Source organism: Kogia breviceps, chromosome 5 (assembly GCF_026419965.1).
Source record: "Kogia breviceps isolate mKogBre1 chromosome 5, mKogBre1 haplotype 1, whole genome shotgun sequence".
In the NCBI taxonomy this organism is placed as follows: domain Eukaryota; kingdom Metazoa; phylum Chordata; class Mammalia; order Artiodactyla; family Physeteridae; genus Kogia; species Kogia breviceps.
In genome coordinates this window covers 14,769,345-14,790,658 of record NC_081314.1, presented here as the reverse complement: position 1 = coordinate 14,790,658, position 21,314 = coordinate 14,769,345, and the positions used below count along the sequence as shown (strand labels likewise).

At 45.1% G+C, this 21,314-nt stretch overlaps 1 protein-coding gene across 4 annotated transcripts in view; it reads right to left on the bottom strand.

Annotated features, from left to right (window-relative positions):
• Window positions 1–3,418: 3,418 nt before the first annotated feature.
• Window positions 3,419–21,314, bottom strand: part of NMNAT3 (nicotinamide nucleotide adenylyltransferase 3) — a 113,556-nt gene continuing 95,660 nt past the window's right edge. Inside the window, exons 3-7 of one of the 4 annotated variants that reach the window (XM_067033685.1) lie at window positions 19,914–19,973; window positions 18,483–18,524; window positions 16,492–16,675; window positions 11,052–11,134; window positions 3,419–4,622 (exon numbers count right to left, since the gene is read on the bottom strand). In XM_067033685.1, the coding sequence (XP_066889786.1) occupies window positions 4,273–4,622; window positions 11,052–11,134; window positions 16,492–16,675; window positions 18,483–18,524; window positions 19,914–19,973 (719 nt within the window). In that variant the 3' untranslated portion in view covers window positions 3,419–4,272. The remainder of the gene's footprint in view (window positions 4,623–11,051; window positions 11,135–16,491; window positions 16,676–18,482; window positions 18,525–19,913; window positions 19,974–21,314) is intronic. The other 3 variants (XM_067033686.1, XM_067033687.1, XM_067033688.1) reach the window with 3 other exon arrangements.

Genomic DNA, 21,314 nt, shown 5'->3' with positions numbered 1-21,314 from the left:
AAAATGGGATTTCACATCATTCTGTCCCAAGTGATACAGACAGTACTGTAAATGAAAAATCCTTTCCTCAGGCCGGGATCCAGAGCTCCGCTCATTTGTGCAGCGTGTGCTATCACAGGAGATCCTTTATTTAAGGGGGGGAAATTCTGTTTACCCAGGAGCCCAAACCACTGTTTTATCTGTTCTTGCAAAATAAACAAAACACCCTGGCAAAGTAGATGCAAAGAAGGCCCGAGGGAATGGAGAAGAACGTGAAATCAGGTACGCAGGTCGGTGTCAATGCAATAAGTCAGGAGCATAGCAGTGATACATATTTTCTCTTCTGATACTAGAAAAAAGGAGGCTACATGAATCAATGGGATAAAACGAGAGTATAAAAATTTATATATATGTATAAATATAAATATATAAATAAATATAAATATAAATATATATATATACATATGGTAGGGTTTTTTTGTGCTGTTTTATTTTAGGGGACGATGTATGTAAAGGCTAAGAAATGAATGTTTTGCCCGGGGGGAGCCACAGGATACAGCCATGAATCAGACAGATGAAGGCATCTCCTTCAACCTAGCGGGGCCTGGTGCCCTGAGCCCGTGGAAAGGCTGCACAGGGAGATAGATGGTGGCGTGCCAAGATGCCTGCTACCGTGTGCACACGGTAATGATCGACCCCTTCTTAAGGAGGTGATGATGAATCTAGCTAGTCATGCTATTTTGCCCTCTCCTGCCACAAGGCCTTTGTACCTGCGGTTCATTCTGCCTGAAAGCCAGTTGCCTCCATCCATCTCCAAGTCTCATGGATTCATCTTTCAGGTCTCAAATCTATCCTTTCTTCCCTGCTGTCTATACTCTGTCATCAGGGTGAATCCCTGATGCCTTACAGAGCCTGAACTTTGTACAATCTTGAAGGCCCCTTTCCAGAGAAAGAATAACAATTATGAGTGTGAAATTAGATACGTAAATAATTAAGGTCCCTCCAGAGTGTTGGGAAGGGCCTGGTGAGCGAGGGGCTGGAGCTTAAGCTTCCTTACTTCACAGGGAACCTGCTGTCTCTGGCTGGCACATCACGTGGTATGTTTGCCCAGCAGAGCCCTCAACACGCTTTGCAATCACGGTTAGTGGCGTGAACAGTCGATTCCTAGCCATCTCCACCCTGGACTGTAAGCTTCTTGAGGGGAGAGACCGTGTCCGTTTTGCTCACCATTGTTCGTTTTCCTACTGTTTAGTCTAGTGCCTGGCATAGGAGGGGTCCTCAGTAAAAGGATTTGAGTAAATGAGTCCTGAATTTTGAATCATAATTATAATCATAGTACTACCGGTTCCCACTCATCAGGAGTGTACACTTGTGGGGCCCTGAGCATCAGGACGGAGGGTATGGGGTAGGGTGGAAGCCTCAGCCTGTGAAACATGGAGGAGAAAAGCACTCTGAACCCTGGGAGTGCAGGGAGACTGAAGTTGGGGTGCCTCTGAGTCAAGGATGTAGCATCTAATTCCTACTGTCTACAGCACTGTGTCCCCCAGAATAAACATGACTTCATGAGTGGTAGGGACCCCCACCACCACCCCCAAACTAGTCCTTTGTAAGATTAAGCTGCAGCTTCCTAATTTTCCCTCTTGGGAAACAGAGACCCATTCCTCATATACATATCCTCCCTGCCCAGCCATACTCTTAAAACTAGTGGGCCTGGTGGTTATTTTGTGCCCAGGGGACATTTGGCAATGCCTGGGGATATTTTTTGTGGTTACAATGGGCAGGTGTTATTACCAGCTAATGAACAGAGGCCAGGGATATTGCTAGGCGCCCTACAAGGCACACGACAGCCCCTCCCAGCGAATAATTCTGTGGCCCAGAATGTCACTAGCGCCCAGGGTGAGAAGCCCTGCCTCACACCCACAGGCTCCCTCTCCATCACTTTTCCTGGGCACTACAGCTGTTTTGCTTTTTTTTCATCCTTTGACTTCTGTACTCCACACAGAACAGTGGGGGCAATGTTGCAGAGCTATTCACCAGAGTAAATGTGATGCAATTTCAGCCATACATTCAGTTTATTCAAAACAAAATGAATATTTATTATAACAGGGGCTATTCTAGGCCGATGCATCGAATGGCTTGTGAATCTTATGCAAATACAAATACTGAGGGCTTCCCTGGTGGCGCAGTGGTGGAGAGTCCGCCTGCCGATGCAGGGGACACGGGTTCGTGCCCCGGTCCGGGAAGATCCCACATGCCGCGGAGCGGCTGGGCCCATGAGCCATGGCCGCCGAGCCTGCGCGTCTGGAGCCTGTGCTCCGCAACGGGAGAGGCCAAAACAGTGAGAGGCCCGCGTACCGCAAAAAAAAAAAAAAATACAAATACTGAGTCAGTAGGTCTGGGGTGGAGCCTGAGAGTCTGCATTTCTAACCAGCTTGCAGCCTGAGAATCTGCATTTCATCCCAGGATGAAAACACTGGGCCTGGGAGCACACTTGGAGTAGCAAATGTCTTGGCGCTTAGGATACAGCAGCAAAGAAAACACAGACTCCTGCCCTTAGGGAGCTTCCAATTGGGCTAGAAAGTGTACTGGACCCAAAGAAGGGTGGAGAGGCTGAAGTCACAGGCACTCAGAGTCTTAGAAAATCAGCTGGAAGAGAATTGAGAGGATGTCTAATCAAACCTCCCCATTTTAGAGATTGGGAAACTGAGGCTCACGGTGGGGAAGGGAGCTAGTTAACATCACCCAGCTTGCTGTGCCAGCTTTTGGGCAGGGCTGTTTGATTCCTATTCCCCTGAATTATCAAGGTCCTTAGGAAGTTCTTGAGGGTAGAACTCATCAGGGTGGGGGGATAGCCAGCAGCTTTAGAGGTTGCAGGCATGAAGTCTGGAGCCTCCCACGGGATGGCCCCACGACTCTCCATGCAGGAAACCCTGATTTCCTACTTCACTCATGTCCATCCCGACACACCTGCAGACACCGGGATATATTTGGGGAGATACTAGATTCTTCCCACTGACCCTTTGCGTTTCTGCACGGTTAAATTTGTAGCAAACATGAACCAGATAAAATCCTGGAGAAGTTCTAAATGAGTTCAGTCATTTGCTCAGCAAGTGGAAAGAGTAAACTCAAACAGAGTTAGGCTAGTCAAAACCTCTTCCTAATCGGGAGTGGAAGGAAAAATCCTGAACACACACACCAGCTCCTGTGGTCACCTTTCGGGGCTCACCAGAACACAGCCATCAACCCAGAGCTTAGAGAACCATTTGCTTGGTGTTGAAAAGCAATTGCTTCCTCCACAGCTGGTACCCGGGAATGGAAACTTTTAAATTCATGCCAGTTCGATTGGAACAGTAGCAAATTTCATGGAGTAGCTAAAAAGAAAAGCAACAGCTGGTACATCAGGCATTAATAATATAACAAAGAAAGAAAAAAAAGAAACTTTTCATTAGTGCTTTTTGACGTCAATTTATTATTTATCCCTTCACCAATATTCAAACAGGCAGGCAGTCATAAAACATTCAAAAAGATCTTCTAGAACAGTCAAGGCATCTGTTTTACCTCTGTTCTTTTTTAGAAACCTGGAAATCAGGAGCCCTGGCATTTACAGAATAGCTGTGTTTAATATATATATATATATATATATATGTGTGTGTATGTATTGTATCAAAAATATTGTTTGAGGATCACTACCTAGAAAGATTTTAGTTTAAATTTTATCACTGGCCAGTAGGTAGGCAGACTACGGTTTGTAAAGTAAGATTCAATGTCAATCAGCAAAGTGTTGCTTCCAAATTTTGTTCTCCTCCATGAGCATTACTTTGTGGAAACAAGGCACTGACAAAGCCCACTGTTTGGTAATTAGCATCCTGTCAAGTCTCTCCAATCAAGACCAGCAAGCTGCACCTGGTCCTAGTTAAAAAAAGCTTTGTGGGCAATTCTGATCTGACCCTCAGGGGCTCCCTGCCATGTGCAGAACTGCCTTCAGTGAGCAGCCATAACTACCATTTACAAAATAAGAAGCCTTCTTCATCCAGAGGTTCTGAGAGCTTTTGTCTAAACCTAATGACCTGCCACACCACTTTAACTTCTGTGATAAATGTCCATCCTTGTGATGCAAACATTTGCTCCTCCCCGAAGAAGGTATCTCTTCCTGGGACAGAAGATGCCTCGCAAACAAAATCATTGTTAAAACAAACCAAATGAAAAATGGAAATACTCTGGAAAACAAAGACTGTAAGGGCCCTGTCCTCAGGACGAGATCAGTGGAGGAGGAGCTGGCCCTCCCCAGCTCCACTAACCTTCATTCTCTCCGAGGCTGGCGTAGAGGTCGTGCTCCTTGATGTAGGTGATGACGGAATCGGGGAGCAGGTACTTCACGCTCTGCCCTTGGCCCAGGGCCCGCCTGATGTATGTGGCACTGATCTCGTTCTGCACTGGCTCCCTGGCCAGGTGGATGTTGTCCTGGTACCTCTGCAGGATGGGCGAGCCCAAGATGTACCCCTTTGGGTCGTGCCCTGCCCGGTCCACGCACACCAAGCCGAACTTCTCCACTATTTCCTGGATGTGCGTGTCTTTCCAGAGGTTGGGTGTCTGGAAGGTCTTCAGGACATCTGCCCCGCAGAGGAGCTTCAGCTCAGGCACAGCTGGAAAAACAAGGGTGGATCCCAAGGAAGTTACAAAAAGGTCATGGCCAGGAAAGATAACATCACATTCTGTTTGAAATTTTCAAAAAATGCTTTTCTTGGAATGTATGGGGAACTCAATGTCTCCGTGTTCATGACTTAAAAAGAAAAAGCATGTAAATGAATCTGAAGCTACTTCAGGGACATACGGTTGTAAGTAATACTTTAATCAATAAATCTTTTAACATTGGCAAAGTGCCAAGTAATACAAAATGGATTTTTTTTTTTTTTTTTCAGTGTTATACCACAAGGCTGTCTGTGGTTGCTGGACCCCATAGCAGAGTCCAAAGGCGGCTGTGCTGTACGTAGAACCCCGTCTTCTGATAGAAGGTGAGGTTCTTAAAGCCCTAGGGCTAACAAGTCAGTCACTGCCTTTCTCCAAATGTATTTCAGCCCTAACACCTGGTATTTCTATAAGTACAATCTCATCCTAAAGGTTAATTATAAAGGATCTGTGGGTAACTAAAAGGTCTCTAAGACGCCAACTGGTGACCTTTTCATCTGTTTTCAATAAAACAAAGCTCTAGAACAACCGATCAATGTGGCTCATCCTTTGACATTTGTGCTACTAGAAAATGATGATTATGATGATTAAAGAATACTTAACATGTATTGATTGTTTACTGTGGGCACTATTGCTAAGCGCTTTATGTGTTTGATCTCATTTGAGCCTCAGAACAACCTTGGAAAGTAGGTGTTATTGTTGTGCCCACTTTGCGGAGGGGGAAACTGAGGCACAGAGAGGTGCATGACTCATTTAAGCAGAGGAGTCAGGATTTAAATGCACACAGCCAGCCTCCAGCTGGGGCGTTTGAAACCGCTGGGCTCTGCCTCCGCCTGCTGGCAGGAACTGAACATGCATCACCCTGCCTGGATATTCCTGGCACCATTTCTGCTCAGGCCCCCTTTGAATGGGCTAATCGGAAGAGGAAAAACCAAGTCCATGCTAGAAGCAACCAGCAGGACCTCTATTCCTTCTGGAAGCCAGTTCTAGCTTCAGTGAACGGCAAAGGCTGGGCTTCTAGGGCACGGGCATCTCTCAGTCACCCTGAAATCTCAGCTGCGAGGGGCTTCAGGGATACCAGCTGCTGGGGAAAACCTGATGTAAATGGTCGGTTTAGGCTCCTCTATTGTGAAACCTTCGAAGGGATCTGGACGTGGACCAGAGAGATGAGTTTACAAACGAGCACTAGACCAGCGGTGCACTGGAAAGTGAGAAACTGGAGATGTCATGGACAGGTCAGAGTTCCGGCCTCAGTCGGGCACAGGCTGCTGTGGGGCTGGAACTGAGTTCCTTCTCTAGGCCTCAGTTTCCCCACGCATGAAATGCTGGCACTGGACTTGTTTACTCGTTTTAAAGCAGCAGATGTAATTACAGAAATACACTTCAAACACTTTAGCAGCATAATATTGATATAATAAAATGATATTCAAACATTTATCAAGGCATGTATTCATGAATTCTCCATGGTTAAGAACTAGGACTCTAGCGCCAGACTTCTTAGATTCAAATCCTGGCTCTGCCGTTTGACAGCTGTGTGACCTCAAGTTTAAAATGGGGATATTAACAGTACTTATCTCATAGGATTATCTTAGAATTGAATGAGCTTATAAATGTAAAGCACTTAGAACAGTGCTTGGAACAGAGTGTGACATATGTTAACTACTGTCCGTCCGTCCGTCCATCCATCCATCCATCTTTACCTACTCATCCACCAATCCATTCATCAGTACATCCATTCAGCACTTACAGAATATCTCCTAAGTACCTGGCCTTTTAAAATCAATAAAACTGCATTTAAAAATTATTCAGGGCTTCCCTGGTGGTGCAGTGGTTGAGAGTCTGCCTGCCGATTCAGGGGATATGGGTTCGAGCCCTGGTCTGGGAAGATCCCACATGCCGCGGAGCAGCTGGGCCCGTGAGCCACAACTGCTGAGCCTGTGCGTCTGGAGCCTGCGCTCCGCAACGAGAGGCCGTGACAGTGAGAGGCCCACGCACCGCGATGAAGAGTGGCCCCCGCTTGCCGCAACTAGAGAAAGCCCTCGCACAGAAACGAAGACCCAACCCAGCCAAAAATAAATAAATTTTAAAAATATATATATATTAAAAAAATATTCAATGACTTAGACCTTTTTCACTCATTTGGGCTGGTCCCACTGCTTACGACATGTATGTGGATCCAAACTACTCTGCACCTGTGAGATTTTACTCTAATTTCTTATTTATTTGACCATTGTAATGTAGCAAGAGACCACCGTTTGACCTTTCAAGCAATTGGGTTGCTGATATGTGGTCTTCCCGTGGGGGAGGTTAAATGATGTGCACTGAATTCCAGGGTCTTCTGGGGTCTGAGGTACACCACCCTGTTCCCACAGGTCAGGGATTCTTCTCCTGTGGATTTCTGTGGGAACGATGTCCACATATCCACTTCGATGTTAGATATTGTTTGAATTCATTAACAATGACAGTATGGAATGTGATTCACTCTGAGCCCTTGCCCAGAAGAGACAAGTACCCTCAGCTGCCCTGTCCCCCAAGTCAAAGGCATGTCTGTGGGACCGGTGTGACGGCCACATGCGCCTCAGATCCCAACTCTGGGCTGTCCTGTCATCAGGCCCCCCCAGAGGCATCCACATCTCCCTTTCAAATCCATTCACGTCACTCTTACAAAATCTGCAGACCGAGTGACTCTGACTGTCTAAGTCCAAAGTCTGTAAGTCCGAGGTTTTGAATAAATACTGCCAATATGATTTGTCCTAGCAGTGATATAGTGACATAAATAGAGGTCCATGGGCAGTTTGGGGCAGCGTGCTTTTTGAATGGCCACAGGCTTTGGAAAGCAGATGTAGTACAGATTAACACAGAAAGGGAGAGGAGTGCCACCAGGACCTTTCCCTTTGAATGTCCAGTTGCCCTAACTCTTTGACATCAAAGAGCGCCGACCCTGAGGCCAGTCAGCCCTGGGTGCTAATTTCAGATCTGCGAGGGCCCTGGGATAGTTATAGCTGGTGGGCCTGTTTCCTCAGCTGTACTAAGGATAATAAAGCCTCCTTTGGGAGTTATGGAAGTTGAGTGATGGAGAGAATGCGATGGAAATCTCCTGCTTAGTGCAGGCACCGAGGGTGGTGTCTGGAGCATAGGACTTCTGGGTCTAGACAGGACACCCAAGATGAAGCCAGGTATTGGCAACTGAAGGGTGGCACCCAAATTAACCTTGGAACAGTCAGTGTGAAGTGGAACCAGATGAAGCGTCTGCTCTGGTTGTACGAAAGGAAAATGGGGCTGAGCTGTGCTCGGGCCCCATCAGCCAAGGCAAGGGACCACATTCACAAGCGACAGAGGCGGCCGGTTAAAGGACCGAGGCATCATCCACCCCAAAGTGTGACACCCAAGCAGCCCGGGACAAGGCAATTCACACGCCTCTGGGTGAGTCCAAGGAGGACAGCAAATCACGGGAGTGATGGGTAAAGCAGGGCTCCGGCGGCCAGAAGATGCTGAGCTCAGCCCCAGAGGAGAACAGCGCATGACAAAATACACGGCACACAGAATGGTCCTTTCAAAACATGTCACTAGTAACATACAAGCGACCTCATCAAAAGCCAAACTTACGGTGAGAAAAAAAGCACCTGCCTTTTAAAAATTGCTCTAGTTTTTTTTTTTCTGATGACAAACATGAAATCTATGTCAATTATGGGATGTATGGAAAATACGTAACAGCAACAATAATTCTTTCTACAAAAAACTCAATATTTTGATGTATTTCTTTAGTCTTTTCTATTTAAACATGCAAATAGATGTGAAAGTATATTTACATATTTTTATATACTTGAGATTACATAGTATTGTATCCTGATTTTTTCCCATTCACCTCCTGTTTCTCCATATCATGAAAACCTTTTGCGTGGATTCTTCATTCTCTATATACAGAATATCCTATATACATCCTATATATATACATCCTATATATACAGTGTAATTTACTTATACATTCCCTTACATTTAAACACTGAGGTTGCTTTTATTTTCTGCCCTTATAAAAATTGCCACGATAAACATCCTTCGGCATGCCTTCATCCCAATTTCTAATTATCTCCTCAGCCAGATTCCTAGAAGGGGAATGTATCAAGGAAAGGGCACACACATTTTTAAGGCCCCTGCTATATTTTGGTAAATTGAAAAGCTCACTTTTCATTCAATGCAAACGTCCTTTTTTAACAGTTACTTTGGAAGAGAACAAGATGAGTCGGATTTAGGGTTTGAACAGAGAGAAAGGGGATAAGGAAAAAACCCCCAACATCACAGGGCCAAGCAGAGCAGACTAGGAGCCCCCTGGAAAGATAGATCCAAAAAGAATGCGGGGTGAGCTTTGGGGGAGGGAAGGACTGGTTCCACCACAGGGAAGTGGGTTCCAACCTGGGCCTCACAGGACGGACAGGTTTTCAACTGGGGAGCCAAGAGGGGAAGGGGGAGGAGGGGCAGGCACACCAGGCAGAGACAGGGATTCTGGAAGCATCTGCAGAGAGGTGAGAAGCTGGGAGCCTAAGCATGGCCTTCCTCCTACCTCACTGGAAGCTACTCCCTTCCTTCACTGTGGGTTCCAGCATCCTGAATGGCATGGAGTGCCCAGCACTTCCTGCCTGTGTGCCTTCCTCAGCCGCCCCTCTGTCCCCGAAATATCCCCAGCCCCAGATAACCTGCTGACCCTGTGAGTCCTGGTGCAGGCGTCACCTCCTCCAGTCCCCCTAATCCATGTCTGGACTCGCTGCCATTCACAGCCTGTCTCCAGCTCAGGGCAGGGGCTGGGCACCTGTCTCTGTTCTCAGCCAGCATCTCTAGAACCCTATCAGGAGTGACTGCTGAGCCAGAGGTGATTCCGAAAGAAGGCAGAGGGCTGAGAATGCACACTGTGTGCTGTGCTCAGGACTGGGGGACAGATGAGGAGGAGCCCGTGCTGGCAATGGAGTGGGGGCAGACAGGGAGACCAGGGGAGTGTAACAAACATTGTAGAGGCTCGTCATACAGGAGACTCTGTAGCTCCTTCTTTCTTGGATTCCTACTCTAGTGCACAGTTCCCCAAACTGGCGGTAAAGCAGCTCCCCGGCGTGCCTATTAACCATCCAGAGTCCCAGGCCCCATCCCCCCTCAGCAGGTCTGAGGCGTGGCCTGGGAATTAGCGTTTTTAACAAGCCTCACAGGTGACTCTGCTGTGAGTGATCCTTGGACCAGCACTCAGGAACTGCTGCAGGAAACGTTTAGGGCATTTTCAAGTCTTTTTCATTAATTGATTAGTTAATTATAAACACATATATATTCTTTTTCAGATTTTTTTCCATTATAGGTTATTACAAGATATTGAGTATAATTCCCTGCGCTATACAGTAGGTCCTTGCTGTTTACCTATTTTATATATATAGTAGTGTGTCTATGTTAATCCCAAACTCCTAATGTATCCCCAACCCACCCTTCAAGTCCTTTTAGAAGAGTGTTTCCCAGTCTGTGTTCTGGGGAGCACCGGTTCTGAGAAATACTAATATGCACTAAAAAGAGTCCCATGATTAAAAAGTGCTGAGAACGGCTGCGAGCCTCTTCCCTTTCTTTCAGAGTCACAGCATACATGAACATAGTAAAGGCTCTGAAAAGTCCTGCAGTAAAGACACCACTTTAAGTTCATTTAACCGTGACATTCTGGAGCCCTTCTAATAGGGAGATAGTGTCCCACCAACTAAAGTTGGGAGAGCCGCTGGGGTGTTGGCCCAGTGGGACCAGCGACTCCCTGCTCATGGCACATCCTGCCCACCCCCCATCACTGGTGTTACTGCTTATGTGCCTGAGGGGCTATCCATTTGACCCCTGGTACCAGGGCTGCCATGGGAGGTACTCTGAAATCACAGCTGACAAGATTCCATCAAACACCAGGCGGTGACGACAGGGTAGAAACCCAGGGCTACAAATTAAAAGGCTAATCCAAATCGACTTTACATGCCTTAAAAATAGGTTTCCTCTTCCAAGTAAAACACTGAGTAACACTGCTATAAAGTATTAGTTTAAGGGATATAATGGCACATTTTGTTTTCAAAAAGGCTAAGGCTTTCAAAAGCAGCCCAGCAGCACCCAGAAGTTTATCTCTGTGTAGCCCTGACTGTAATCCAGGTCACAAGCACAAGTCACAGGTGTAGGTAAACTCCTTTGGGGCAGAAAATCCCAATTTAGCATAACAATTTACAAGGGATGGTGGCAGATTGGTTAGTTTGACCTTTCCACGTGGGAAGTGTCACCCCTAGCAGGCTTCCAAAACTCTTATCTGTGCCCAGCGGGCTGTGACTCCCATTGGTTCTTACCCGAAGCCCTGACATCTCACCCTCCCACAGAGGAGAGGGTCAGCAACCCACCTGCGGGGGCTGGAGAGTCAACCTTGCCTTGGTCCGGGCCTTCCTTCCGGGACAGAGATCTGAGCAGTTTGCTGTGATGATGCCTGTATTGCAAGCATATGGGTTCAGGGGGCGTCCGTGTGGCCTACAGTCCCCCCCAAACCACCCAGGGGGGTCTCTGATTTTAAGTCTCAACCTGCTTTTGTCCATTTTAGGTAGCTCATTCCATAAATATTTGCTGAAGGCCTACTATGTGCCAGGCCCTGTGCCAGGTGATGTGTCTGGGTCCTCACAGACCCCCGCATCCAAGGCAACTCACTGCCTTCTGTGAGCCCTGGATGAAAGGAGGAAATGAGCAGATTTCTAGTCTTTTGGTATCTTCTTTCAATACCTCACTTTTTACAAAAAGCTGAATAGGGATTACGGACCTGGGCTATTAGAATCAGACCTGAGTTCAAAGTTTCAGTTGTAAAGCTGGGAAAATACACCTACTTTTTAGACTTTTGTGAAGGTAAATGAGCTAACACGCAGCAAGCACTGGTACAGTGCATGGCCCACAGCTGCCTCTCAAGATAGAGGCTCTCTCGGATCATGAGCTAGGACTTTAGAATTTGACAGGGGGACGTTCAGAGCCTGCGTTGAATCCCAGCTCCCCCGCCGGCCGGCGGTGGGACCCCGGGTGGGCGGTTTCCAGTCTCGGCACCTGCAAAACGAGGAATGATGACAGTGCCGGCTTCCCATGGACGGTTATGAAGATGAGAGGAGTTCATGCAAAGTACATGCAAAGCCCACCAAGTGGTGTGCAGCACAGAGCAAATCTCATTACGTGTTAGCAGTTCAGATATGATTAGACTTACACCCATATGGCAGGCCCGGCTCTTTAAGCCATCTAGCTTCTGCAAATCAAGAGATACCTGTGCCTTCTTCTTTTTAATAGAGCCCAGGTAATCACTATGTCTTGTTCTCAATTTGATCTTCCATCTTCCACCTACTGTATTAACTAGAGCTGTGTTTGGGAAGGAGAAGTGCCTGGTGGAAGAAGCATGTGTTTGTAGCCAGAGTGGCTGGGTTCAAGTTTAGGCTCTCCTGCTTGTAGGAGCCTGGGTGAGTCACAAACACCCTCAGGGCCTCACTCACTGACCTCTGTTAACTGGTCAGGAAAGTTAATGCTGGCCTTGTCTACCCTGAGTATCACAAGACCATGAAGGAGCAAGGGCTTCTCCCCGGCTGGGTAAGTGGCTGATGCTGATTATTTTTAGGAGCGGGTGCAGTGTAGAGGTTAAGTTCTAGAATGAGGTTGCCTGGGTTGGAATACTGGTTCCAACTAGGAGCTGTGGAATCTTGGTGGGTGCCTTAAGCAACCTGCCTCTACTTTCCTTATCTGTAGAATGGCGGACAATGACAGTACCCGCCTCAGCGAGCTGTTGTGAGGATGAATTAAAGAGCTTAGCACAGCCCATCCACAGAAAAGTGCCCAATCAACGTTAGCTGTTATTGGTATCCTTACTCTCAGTCTGTCTTCCCCATCAGATTGTGAACTAGGAGCTCATTTAATGCATCTTTATATTCTTGGTACCTAGGGAACTGCCGAGTAAAGTCAGCTGAATTCACGAAGGATGGAAGGGGGATAAATAAATACATTTAATTCAGGTCCAGATTCCCTCCTGATGGTCTCAGAGACTCAGCTGAGTCTTCTCAGGGCCTCGCTGGACTCGTCTGTGTTTCCATTATTGTCTCATTGCTTTGGTTTTAGAAAGCTTCACCTCTGAGGATTCACTCCTGGGTTAGTCTGGAATCTCGCGTCAGGCTGAAGTAGGTTTGGGTCTCACCTCCACTTTCTCGCTGTGGGACTCTGAGTATGTTGCTGACCCTTTCAGAACCTCTGTTTCCTCATCTGTGAAATGAGGCCAAACTCACTTACTTCTCAGAGTTGCTGAGCTGACTAGATATTATATACCTGGCACACATAGTAGGTGATCAATGAAAGCTGGTATTATTTTATTTTACTTACCTTGACGCTCCTGGTTCAAGTTGACCCTACTTTGAATACTAGCTGGAGCTCTGAACCCTGGTGTGCAAACGACTATCTTCAATGCCAAATGCATCTTCCTCACAGACCTCCACTCCGCCTTTGTTGGGCGGGAGGTCATTGCTTCCTCTTGTTGCCTGCCTGAGGGGTACCCTGGTGTGCCCAGCCTTGGGCCTGATGACTGCCCCTGGCAGCATGTTCTGTGTCCTCAGCGGCCCCTGGTCTCCAACAATACCCGATCAAAAGGTCACTGTGGCAGAAGCAGAGGCAGCCACATCGTGGTCCCACCCGTAGATCCCTGGTTTTGAAGATGGCCATGAGCATGGCTTCAGAGTTCAACAGACTAGGGCTCCACCACTTGCTTATTTGTTGTGCGACTGTGGTTAATTAGTCTCTCTGAGCCTCAGTTTGCTCATCTGTAAAATGAGGACGACATAAGACCATGTTTGCCAAGGGGCACATGAGCTGCTGCTGGACCACATCAAATGGCATCGTGACCGAGGCCCTCCCCCAGCATGGGGAAAGGGCAAGTGAAATCAGTTATCAAGTGCCCTAAAAGCATGAAAGCTGGCCCAGATTTTTGAAAAAGTTAGAGTAAAAATAAAAAACCTAATAAGGAGAAAAAGAATACTCAATAAGCCCTACAGTGAATTGACTTCATAGTGACATATGTCACTGTCACCATGATGTAGATTCACTGCTGAGTCCACTAAGAGGATACTAGATGGAGCAAAGGGTGGGGTGGATCTCTACAATGCTTCTAGAATCACCTAACTTTACAATTTTAACCAGATTTTTCAATCTTAAAAAAATGATTTTGGTAATTTTAGATAAACATTAGTAATTAAACAAATTTTCTAATGAAGCCTACCCCAAATACTGACAAAAAGTCTTAATCAGCTATGTAATAAAACAGTGTTGACTCTATCAGTGGATTCTCAACTTTGGCTGCACAAAATAAATCATTTGGGGACCTTTCAAGGTACCCATGCCTAGACACTGCCCCAGAAAAATCAAAATCTCAGGTAGGGGAGGGTGAGCATTTAGAAACAGCTTCCCAGGTGATTCCTACAGCCAGGATTGAGACCGCTGGTTTGGACTGATCCCAGTACTAAGCATAAGCATGATTCACACACTTGTTGACTGAGGCTGTGGATCTCAACCCTGGCCACACATTAGAATCACCAGGGAGCTCTTAAAAATCCTAAGGCCCCCTCCTAGACCAATGACATCTCAGTCTCTGGGGTAAGACTCAGGCTTCTGTACTTTTGAAAGACCCCTAGGGGCTTCCCTGGTGGCGCAGTGGTTGAGAATCCGCCTGCCGATGCAGGAGACACGGGTTCGTGCCCTGGTCCGGGAAGATCCCACATGCCGCGGAGCAACTGAGCCCGTGAGCCATGGCCGCTGGGCCTGCGCGTCCGGAGCCTGTGCTCCGCAATGGGAGAGGCCACAACAGTGAGAGGCCCACATACGGAAAAAAAAAAAAAAAAAAAAAAAAAAAAGAAAGACCCCTAGGTGATTCAAGGTACAGCGAGGGCTGAGAAGCACTTGTCTAAAGGGTACAGTAAAAGAAAGAAAAAGAATGTGTACTGTAAAATCTTAGGTCTGCATTTTGCAGCAGGATATTAATTACGTGGTACTGCGGTCAAATCCTACTTAACTGTGAGTGGCTTATCTGTTATGAGGAGACATTATGGGCCCGTTAGGGATGCAGGGAAGGTAGCTAACATTAAGCACCTACTATAAACCATGCGTTTTCCGACATCATCTCATGTAGTTCATACAGTATCCCAGTGAAGTAGGTGGTGTCATCCCGTTCTTATTAGGTGAGGAATTGAGGCTCAGAGAGGCTAACTCATTTACATCAAGTCACTTCGCTAGTAAATTTGGCTCCAGGATCTGGGCCCGAGGCCACACTGCCCCTCACAGGGTGGAAAAGAGCGTCTCTTTGTTTCTGACTACATATTAAAGCTAAATGATTTGTTGGATTATCTGATTTGTTTCTACTCCCCTCTGTTAGCCTAGATAAATGAGAGCTGACTACACTGTTTATTCTAAAAGGGTGATCTAGGTCTAAATTTATTACTTAAGTTAAAAAAAAAGAGAAGTATATATCTAACAATTATTTCATATTTGCTCTCGTTCAATTTGACGACAGATTTTTTTTTTGTGGTACGCGGGCCTCTCACTGCCGTGGCCTCTCCCGTTGCGGAGCACAGGCTCAGGACGCGCAGGCTCAGCGGCCACGGCTCACGGGCCCAGCCGCTCCGCGGCACGTGGGATCTTCCCAGACCGGGGCACGAACCCGCGTCGCCTGCATCGGCAGGCGGATTCTCAACCACTGCGCCACCAGGGAAGCCCCCTGACGACAGATTTTGAAGTAGCACTGTAACTGCTGAATGCTTCTAGCTGGTTCTTTCTCCAGTAAAGGGTAAGTAATAAGAACCAGGATGTGGAAACTAAATGTTTACCTTTGCTTAAAAAGGCAAACATTTTTCTCCCAAGTGACTTTGAAGATTAGTAAAAAATAAAAACCAATCCAAATTATGGGCAGGGCTGTCAATCATTCAACCTGGTCCCTTGTGTCTCCTATTCTCTGACAATCCTAGTGATTCCACATAGATCAAGACACAGCCCACGGTCTGCAATCCCTCCCAGCAGAGCTGGCTGTCATTAGTGACAGGCAGGCCCCCCTCACAATCCCCTCTGACAGGCAGGACAAGTGGGACTTCTGGCTTCTCTAGCAATCTCCCAGGAAAGCTTCCCAGACAAAAGTCAGAGACCCACTGTCCTAAAATCCAGGGCTTTTAAACGGCTGCACTACTTATGCTGAATGCTAATAGCAGTTCTAAAAGAAAAAAAAAAAATCCTGTGTAATTATTTCTAGACTCATAGTTTTTTCTTAAAGTCTAGATTTCTAGAACCTAGGATTTGTACACTTGGAAAAGATGGCCTATTAGGTAGATGCAGTTTTCAACCTAGTCAGTGACGACAGTAATAAAGGGTGTCACTTTGAGTATGATTATGTGGTTCTGGGTCAGAAAAGTGATACGTTTTCGTAATGCCCATTAGGTTATGCTGTCCCTGTATTGCAAGTGAGAGATGTGTCCCAGAGAAATGTCACGGGCCTAATGTCACACAGCTGCTGCGTGGTGGCCCTGGAGCCTAGATGCTACAACCCTCTGAAGCAAGATGGGGCTTTCCCACAAAGTGTAGCCTGAAGGGCAGTGGTTTGTGATTTTTTCACTTAGGACCTCTCTGAGAATGTGAATCTGCTGGTCTCTCTCCCTCTAAGGAGAAACGCTTGCAGGATTTGGGTGAGAGGGGCTGGCTGAAGCCCCACTTACCACTCCATCCCTGCCTGTCACCCTGTGGGCTCTGCAGACGTGACCGTGGCCCCTGCTCATCCCAGGAGCACATGCCCACCGTTACCTCAGCACCTTGACTGTCTCCGTCCACTGCACCTGTTCACTCTCCCAGGGGTCCACCTGGATCCAGTCGGACGTCTGCAGGGCCAGCCGGGCCATGGCCACCCGGTGCCGGGCAGCCACGAGGTCCTTCTTTCCGTAGTTGTCATTGACAGGAGAGATGATACCTCCGATCACTTCGTACCTGCCTAGGCAGCAGAGAGCAGTGGTGTTGCTGGTACAGGACCTTGTCACCTGGCAGCTGGAATTCAGGCAGGTGCTAAAAATCTTGGGGTCTCGTCCTGAGTGGGATCAGACCCTAGCATTCTCTGCTGGGCGGGCCAGCTCCCTTGGGCCAGGTAAGGGTGCTACCTCAGGAACCACATCCCTCTCCTCCAGAGGCTTCTACACCCTGGAGTAGCTGAGAGGATGCTGTGAGGGTGGAGCTGAGGCAAGGCTCCCAGAGAGCAATGTGGATGGTTAGGGTCAGAATATGTTGGAGGAACACGATGACTCCCCCTGCGTGGGACTTACAGGGGCATTACTGTCCTCTACTCATGTTTGGGACAAGAGTTACACATGGTTTCTTAGCTCAAATAGGGGATTTTGTGGATCAAAGAGGAAGGGATGACATTTAGCCTGGACCAGGTGCGTGGGTGATGGGACGCAGACTCACTGCACAGGCCCACCACTGGTTTTGGAGGACTGTGCTGTTAAGGGAATGGGAAGGCCTACTTTGGAAAAGATGTGAGCTGTCTATGAGAGATGTTGCACGGCTCAGTGACCGAAGAATGGGGCATTATAGGTTTAGAGCTGCAGTGAATTGTAGAAGCTACAGAGAACCGCCATGGAAAGAGTATGAATGGGCCTCAGAGAGACTGTGGGTGGAACTCGGGTGAAGCTCTAGTTCTGTCTCTAACTAGGATGTCTTAGGCAAATTACCAAGCTATTTGAAAAAATAAAACACTTAGCCATTTGAACTTCAGTTTTCCTACCTGTAAAATGGGATAATACCTGCTTGGCAGGACCTTGTGGTAAGGACAAAATTAGATAATGTTTATGAGGGGAGATCATATTTTGACTTTGTATATGATACATTTTTTAAAAGTGTATTATAAATTATCATATGCATATAAAAGGGCATAGAGTTTGACAAAGAGTTATAAAGTATATCCTGTTCTAATCCTCACCTAGGTTAAGATACAGAAGTTCCCTATCACAGCCTCCACACTCTGATGGAAGCTCATCACTATTCTTACTTTTATAATATTAACTCTCTTGCTTTCCTTTATAGCTTTACCATGTATTTATGCATCCTTAAAAAACACAGGTTGATTTTGCCTGCTTTTGAAACTTTTAAATATGGAGTCATACTGAATGTCTTCTTTCATTAAGCCTTTTCACTTTGATAAAATTCATGTAGTCCAACCAGTTTTATTGCTGCATAATATTCTTTTGCATGATTATATACCAAAGAATTGCTCTATCTTACTGTTGATGGATTTGGTTTGATTCTGGCTTTAGACAGTTACCAACAACACTGCTATGAAAATACTTGCACAAGTCTCCCTGTGTATATATTTCTTAGGATATGTACCTAAGAGTGGAACTGTTAAGTCATTGGGTAGATGTATTTGCAGCTTTACTAGATAATGCCAAACAATTTTCTAAAGTGGTTGTGGACATTCACTCTCCAACCAGCGGTGTATGAGAGTTTCACTTGCTTCACACCATCAAGCAAATAACCATACAGGGTTATTGTCGGGATTTTCCCATCCGATAGATGTGTAGTTATATCTCATTGTGGTTTTAATGTTCCTTTTCCTGTTTACCAATGAGCCTGAGCATTTATTCATATATATTATTAAACACTCGAGCTTAATTTTTTTGTGAAGTGCCTGTTCAAATCTTTTGCCCATATTTTCGGTTGTCTGCCTTTTTATCATTGATTTGTAAAGTTCTTCATCTATTCCAAATATTAGCCCTTTGTTGGTTGGTTATATGTGTCATAAATACCTTCTCTCACTTGATGGCTTGTCTTATTCTTCTTATGGAATCCTGTGAAAACAAAATGTTCTTAATTTTTATGTAGTTGGGTTGTTAGTTTTTTTCCTTTATGGCTAGTGCACTTCGTGTTATGAGGACATTACCTCATATATTACCTCATAAAAGCTTTATAGTTTTGTTTTTCACATTTGTGTCTGTGCATGATGTGCATCCTATTAAATTATTTTCCATTTGGATAGTCAATTATTCCAGCATCATTTACCAAAAAGACCTCTTCTGTCCCGCTGATGTGCATTGTCACCCGTGTGGAACTCCTAGTGTCCATCTGTGCCTGGGCCTGTTTCTCCGCTCTCTGTTCTGTTCTGTGGCTGTATTTGCCATCCTTGTACAGCATCACACTGCCTTGTTTAACAGAGCTTTAGTACACATCTTGATATCTGGTTAAGTGAATCCTCCCACCTGTTCTTCAAGAGTGTCTTCGCAATTCTTGACTTTTTGCATTTTCCACATACATTTTAGAAAGCACTTGTCAAGTTCCACAAAGATGAAACAGCTCCCCAGCCCCCCAAAAAACCTGCTGAAATTTGATAGGAATCGAATCAAATCTATAATTCAGTTTAGGGAGAACTGACATTTTTACAATAATGAGTCTTCCAATCCACGAGCATGGTATATCTTTCCATTTGTTTAGGTTTTCCTAAATGTTTCTAAATAAAATTTTACAATTTTTCTTGTAACGCACTTAACACATCTTTTGTAAGATTTATTCCTAGATTCTTGATCTTTTTGATGCCACTATAAATGGCATTTTTAAAGTACTTTTTTTCCTGCTGTTGATATGTAGAAATATAATTGGTTTAGGTATCTTGACTGTGTATCTAGTACATTTGCTAAACTCTCTCATTAATTCTAATAGTCCATCTGCAGTCTTTTGAATCTTCTGTGTCCAAAATAATACCATCTGAAAATACTGACAATTTTTCTGTTACATTTCCAATCCTTTTACATTTTATTTTTCTTGTTGCATTGTTTAAGACCTCTAGAATAACGCTGTATAGAGATGGTGTTAGCAGGCACCCTTGTGTTAGCCCCACTATCAGAGGAAAAACTTTCAAGTTTCATTATTACGTATGAGGTTTGCTGCAAGTTTTCTGTAGATATCCTTCTTCAGTTGTGGCAGAGACCATGCCATGTGTTCATTAAGACCCATTTTTATTTTTCCTCTTTCTGGGCATATAGGAAGCTAATATTTCTGTTCCTCTTGAAATTAGGTTGTGTTTTTGTGATTTGAATGAGTTACAGTCATTGGGACGTGGGTGGAAGTGATGTATGCCCCATTTAGACTTGGCCATAAAAACTCCTGCATGACGCTCTAGCTCTTCATAGTTAATCTGAAAGCTGCAATTAAGATAGCAAAGCATATGGGGGCTACCAGGATACCTGAGACACAGCTTGGAAAGGAACTGCCCTGTAGATCTTCTGAACCGACACAGGATTTATCTGATGAGAGATAAACTTTATTTAATGTGTTAAGCTACTCAACTTGGGGGATTTGTTACTGCAACTTAGCCTGGTCTATCCTGACGAATACGTTATTTTAAAAGAGATATTTAATATCCAAAATACATAAGGAACACATACAACTCAACAATAAAAAAAAAATTTGAAAATGGGCAGAGGAGCTGATGGACATTTTTCCAAAGAAGACATACAGATTACCAACAGGCACATGAAAAGATGTTCAACATCACTAAACATCATGGAAATGCAAATCAAAACCACAGTGAGATACCACCTCACACCTGTCAGAATGGTTATTATCAAAAAAGACAAGAAATATGTGTTGGTGAGGATGTGGAGAAAAGGGAACCTTCTTGCATTGTTGGTGGGAATGTAAATTGGTGCAGCCACTGCAGAAGACAGTATGGAGATTCCTCAAAAAATTAAGAATAGAACTACCATACAATCCAGCTATTCCACTTCTGTATATTTTTCCAAAGACTACAAAGATACTAATTTGAAAATATATACATACCCCTATGTTCCCTGCAGCATTATTTACAATAGCCAAGACATGTAAGAAACCTAAGCGCCCATCAACAGATGAATGGATAAAGGAGTTGTGGTGTGTGTGTATATATATATATATTATATATATATATATACACACACACACACACACACACATACATACACGATGGAATACTACTCAGACAGAAAAGAGATGAAATCTTGCCATTTGTTAGAACATGGATGGACCTCCAGTGTATTATGCTAAGTGAAATAAGTCAGATGAAGAAAGACAAATACTGTATAATTTCACTCATATGTGGAATATAAAAAACTAATAAACTAAAAAAAAAAAAAAACCCAACAAATAATGAACCAAACCAAACAAAAACAAACACAAACCCGTAGATATAAAGAACAGAGTAGTGGTTACCAGAGGGGGAGGGGTGGAGGGAGGGTGAAATGGGTAAAGGAGATCAGTCTCCTTTACCATACATGTCTCCTGTATGGTGACAGATGGAAACTAAATCTTTGATGGTGAGCGCTTTGTAGGGTATACAAAAGTAGAAATATTGTACACATGAAACTTACATAATGTTACATATCAATGTTACCTGTATAAAATAAAAAAGAGACATTCCCAGCTAGTCATAGGTTGAGCTTTTGTCATAAATGAATTCTCTGAAACTCTTGAAAGTGACTGTGTGATATTTCTCCTTTAGTCAGTTTAAATACAGTGCACTGCATTGATTAACCTTCTAATCTTTAACATTGCATCCCTGAGATAAACTTGGTTTGGTCAAGATATATTATCTTTTTAATGTGTTGATG